A 5,256-nucleotide genomic window follows, 5' to 3' on the forward strand; every position below is an offset into this window, starting at 1 on the left:
AGAGATGAGTTAGTGCAAGAATCCCAGGCCTCCTACTGATGGCCACAGCCCAGTCCTGTTTATGCCAATTCTCGCCCTGGCTTTGGAAGTGGCTGTAAAACCTGTTACTTCCTTATCATCTTCGTGGCTCAGTTATAGTACAAAAAGGGGTAATTAATCCTTGCGCTGCAAACAACAGACTTGGGTGTGGGAAAGAGAAAAGAATTTTGAAAAAGTGTAAATAAACGTTGTGCCCCGTCCTTTTACAGTAAACCAGAGTATTACAGCCCCGCCCATGGGCCAGATTTTTAGAGAGCTCAAAATGCCCATGGCGCACACCACAATGCAGTCGAAAGAATTTGGAGCATCCATTCACTCATTCGCCGCAATTCAAAATTTCCTTGGCAGATGGGTTGACCAATCATCGCAGAACAGCTCTTGGGCATTTGGGTGGGGAGAGGGACCTAGACTTCACCATCCACTCATGGAAGTAACACCATATGGTGCCCACATGCAAACCGGACCAAGTAAAGCATATTCTGTGGCTACTTGCCAATGTGTCGTGTCCTCATAACCTCACCTCACATTGTTTAGGCTTTCTTAAGGATCATCGATTGATATTATGATGAAAACAACAACCATAAAAAGGCAGATCAATAAAGTAACAATAAAACCACAGCAGCTATCTAAAATTGTCACACCATATTCTGCCTCTAGGGTTCCAGGACGTGACTGGAGACCAATGAGACAAATACTTGGACTGATATCAGATGATCCAGCAATTTTATCCTAAACACCAATTCATGCACTAATTATGGATTTGATTGTTGACATGATATAAGGTATATTTTCCCAAAGTACAATTTAAGATTGCTAGCATTTGCTGGGGAAAAATACCATATATATGTCACATTTATTTTAGCAAATGAGGTTCAATAAAAAGTAGAAATAAATGATAAGTACAAAATAATATTTTAATAATATATGAACGTGAACATGAAAACAGTGTAAACAGGTCAGAATTTTTGATATGATACTATAAACGTGATTTTGATCGTACGCAACTAGTAAAATTCTATGCAAAAGGATTAACAAGGCGTATCATAAGAAATCATTTCTTTGCCCAATATAAGCAGTTCTCAGCACATACTCAAATGCACACAAATATGAAAATCAAAAACAAAGGAATGTTAAAAAAATAACTTAGGCAGACACAAATAAAACCACCCCACTAGCGTATGAATGATGCATGTTTTTATGATCTTAATTACATTTAAGGATTTTAAAAATGCCACTGATCTCACAGTTTACAATATCCAAATCTTCAAACCTGCTGGAAGAAGTCCACAGTGCAGCCTGGAAATTGTATCCATTGCATTCTCTTGTGCAGTTACCTGTAAACCAAAAGTCACAGTCACGACTTTCTCTAGGTTTAACAGGTATGTCAATCAAAAAATAAGCTCCAATTCTGGAGAAGTTGATAGGGGTTGAAAAGGATATTTAATATCAAAATTTCATCATTTATGCTTATCTATAAGGGATCAAATCTTACCGACACCAAGCAAACAGAATCTTTTGAAAAATGTGTGATCCACAAGATCTTTCCTTTTAATTCAAAGCCAAATAAGTAGTTCAGTCTTTCACTGCACAAACAGGAAGGGCGTTTGATGGAATTACAGGAGGTAAACACAATCTGTGTTAGTGATGTCACTGGGAACCTTTGACTACAAAAGGTCTCATGCATCCCCAAAAAGAGCACTGAGGGTACTCAAGTCACTGTGAGTGCTGGATCACTGAGCTGTTGATCTATTCTGGTCTCGAGAACAACGCCAAACCCTTAGGGGAAAGGACTTTGAAGATGTGAGCTATCCTAGCAAGCATTGCAACATCTCTCTATCTTAAAGGAAGATTGTGTCTCCTTCACTCCATCACGGGGCGTCAAGACGACGTCTTGTCCTGTTGTCCAGGTAAGGCCTGGACTTGCCATGCCCCTGCAGATCCTCTCATCTTTCTTTTTTCGAGACAGAGTCTTGCTCTGTTGCCTAGGCTGGAATGCCGTGGTGTGATCTCAGCTCACTGCAACCTCTGCCTCCCAGGTTCAAGCAATTCTCCTGCCTCAGCCTCCTGAGTAGCTGGGATTATAGGTGTGTGCCACCACACCTAGCTAATTTTTGTATTTTTAGTAGAGACAGGGTTTCACCATGTTGGCCAGGCTGGTCTTGAACTCCTGAGCTCAGGTGATCCTCCTGCCTTGGCCTCCCAAAGTGCTGGGATTACAGGAGTGAGCCACCGTGCCCAGCAGATTCTCTCATCTTGTTCTGATAGTACAGACTAAGCACTGGGATGAGAAGGGGGTGACTTCTTAAAGACATGCTACTTACTAAAAACAAGTCTTTTTCAAAACTTGTATTATGTCCAAGCATTTTAATAAAGACAAAGGCCAAACGAGGAGGCTCACAGGTGCCACAACACAAACTAATCAGGAGGCACCTGCTTATGGGCTGTACCTTCTGCCTTGGTATGTAGTCAGTTCTTCTTGAAGGATGGAGGCTCTCTTTTGCAGAAAATTAACCTAGAAAAGACACCTTGTGTGAGAAGAGGTGGACGTGGCTTACATGTCAATATTGTGCAAATAGTATGGTAAGATTTTATTTAAATTCAGACAATTCCCTAGATAAAACTCAGAGGATTTGTTGAATGTCAATGTTGTGTTTTTACATTTGGTCACATCCCATCCTTATTGAAAATCCATCAGATACGACAGAATAAAGTTCAAATTCCTCATTGCAGCGCCGTTTTGATCTGGCCCGCCCCCATCACTGTGGCTTTACCTGTCCTCACACCCTGTCCACCACTGCTGTTTCTACACCATGTCATTCTCACTCCGTCGCTCTTTGGCCCGGGCCATTTTCTCTCTTTGGAACACTTGTCTGTCTGTCTCCTATTCATCCTCCACCATTTGGTTTAAATGTCATCTCTCCTGTGGAATCGTTCAACTCCTCCCCAACTGCTCCTCGCCTCCTAGCCCCAGGCAAAGCCAGTGGTCCCCTGCTCTGTGTTCCTCCCCTCTATTACTGGTACTTCTCACACTGCTTTGTGGGTATTTGTTTTCATATGTCTTCCCTAAACCTGAGAGCTTCTCTTGGGCAAGAATGACTTTTCTGTCTCTCTACCCCAGTTTCTTTTACAGGGCTGGGCATGTAGCTGGTTTCACTAGCTGTTGAATGAATGGAGGAGTGAGTGAGTGTAAAGAAAATTACTGCTTTCTGGAAATCTTAGTCCATCCTAGGGATTCCCTGAGGTTGGAGAGACAGAACTTCATAGTGGAAAGAGCCTGAGCTTTGTCTGGAGTTAGGCCAACTTGGGTTCAATTCCTGGCTTGCCATTTGTGGCTCTAGGAAAATTACTTAAGCTCTTGATGCCTAATCTGTGAAATGGGGTTAATGACAGCTACTTCCCAGGGTTATGAGGATGACATGAAACAACTAGAGAAACCACCTAGTGCAGAGCTCATAGCAGGTACAATTGCCAGACCACCATTCTGAGGGGGCTGGAGGAAACTGCGTTGTTTAGCATATTGTCTTCAATCAGATCTTTACAAAGCGTTTGATTATTGTGAAGCATTCATTTCTATACTATTAAAGATGCCTGTATCAGGCGTGGATGCAAAAGTACCTTACACAACCCAATATAAATGGTTTGGGGCTAACTTATACCATGGCTTCATGTAATCAAGAATCAGTGGTATTTGATCGTTTCAGAATTGTTTATTCTTGTGTCTTTGGTCTGAACTGAAACCATGGCAACGGTTGATCCCGAAACATAGTTATGCAAGAGAATACAGCTGGCAGAACAGAAAATGTGCTTGAAAGAGAAGAAAACACAGTCTTTCTAAATGGGTGCATCTCAGAGTGGTCCTCCTGGTTTTGCTGATTTGTACGGCACCCTCGTCTTCATTTTATCCAATTGCTCAAGTGACCCATAGGACAATTGATAATTTTGACAGATGCAGGGATTACACTGATTCAACTTCCCTCCCCCAACCATGCTCTGTAATCGGAATTCCAACAATTCTCAAAAAACACAGGCACCTGTGCTTTCAAACTAAATCTGCTCACTGTATGGCCTGTGACTCCTCCGTGCAGCTGCCAACTCTGAGGCCCTATCGCAGCTGGCAGCACTCTCTTTCTGGGTCAGCCTGCAATTTTAGGAGGCTGAAGTGGCTTTTATTACAGTGAAATGATATGAATGATAATAGAAGTCCTGCAGGTAGTTTTCAGATTTCTTTTTTTTTTTTTCCTCTTCCTAAAAAAAACCCCTCTGAAGGCATCAGGTCCTACCTAGCTGACACTATCTGTAGCTCACCCACAAACTTCATGGGTAAACCACACCTGGAGTGGAGCTTTTCATGTAAATAAAGATTACTTAACCCTTTGTATGTTCCCATTCTCCTCCAGTACTTATTTTTATATGCAGGCGTGAGCAAATTTCATAGCCCATAGAAGCAATCGGAAACAGTAGCATATGGATTGAGATTATGAACATTTCATTATCAGATTAGAGACTTTTTACTAGGGGAATATAAAAGGAGCAGCTAAAATGTGTTCCACATTTTATCTTACATATTATAAATAGATAACGTGGATATCATCAAACCATATCATTTATTTTATTCATAAATATATTTATTAAGCACCTGTTATGTGCCAGGCACAGTACTTGGTACAGGGAGTAAAGAAATACTTTCTTTCCTTCATGGAATTTTTCAAGGAAAAAATATGTCTGAAACTTCAAAGTGGGCTGGGCACGGTGGCTCATGCTTGTAATCCCAACACTTTGGGAGGCTGAGGTGGGCGAATCGCTTGAGGTCAGGAGTTCAAGACCAGCCTGGCCAAGATAGCAAAATCCCGTCTCCACTACAAATACAAAAATTAGCTGGGCATGGTGGCATGCGCCTGTAATCCCAGCTACTTGAGAGGATGAGGCTGGAGACTCGCTTAAACTCGGGAGGCAGAGGCTGCAGTGAGCCAAGATAGCACCACTGAACTCCAGCCTGGGTGACAGTGAAATTCCATCTCAAAAAAATGAAAAAAATAAAATAAAATTCAAAGTGTATTGGAAATGTGAATACACAAACTCTTTCTCATGATACCAACAATATGTAAAACAGTCAAACAATACAGAAGTATGTAGCAAAACATGTTAGAAGTTTTCTTACATCATGAACCGCATCAAGAACCACACATTTCTTCCCCCCCCCCCCCTTTTTTTTTTTTT

The 5,256-nt window shown here is 41.6% G+C and overlaps 1 protein-coding gene across 8 annotated transcripts in view; it reads right to left on the bottom strand.

Annotated features, from left to right (window-relative positions):
* Nucleotides 1–939: 939 nt before the first annotated feature.
* CEP112 (centrosomal protein 112) overlaps nucleotides 940–5,256 on the bottom strand; it is a 558,138-nt gene continuing 553,821 nt past the window's right edge. For 6 of the 8 annotated variants that reach the window (XM_023212015.3, XM_023212013.3, XM_023212018.2 and 3 more), the window contains 2 exons: nucleotides 2,487–2,551; nucleotides 940–1,373 (listed from right to left, as the gene is read on the bottom strand). In XM_023212015.3, the coding sequence (XP_023067783.2) occupies nucleotides 1,370–1,373; nucleotides 2,487–2,551 (69 nt within the window). In that variant the 3' untranslated portion in view covers nucleotides 940–1,369. The remainder of the gene's footprint in view (nucleotides 1,374–2,486; nucleotides 2,552–5,256) is intronic. The other 2 variants (XM_023212019.2, XM_023212021.2) reach the window with 1 other exon arrangement.

The sequence above is a fragment of the Piliocolobus tephrosceles genome, chromosome 16, assembly GCF_002776525.5.
Source record: "Piliocolobus tephrosceles isolate RC106 chromosome 16, ASM277652v3, whole genome shotgun sequence".
NCBI lineage: Eukaryota > Metazoa > Chordata > Mammalia > Primates > Cercopithecidae > Piliocolobus > Piliocolobus tephrosceles.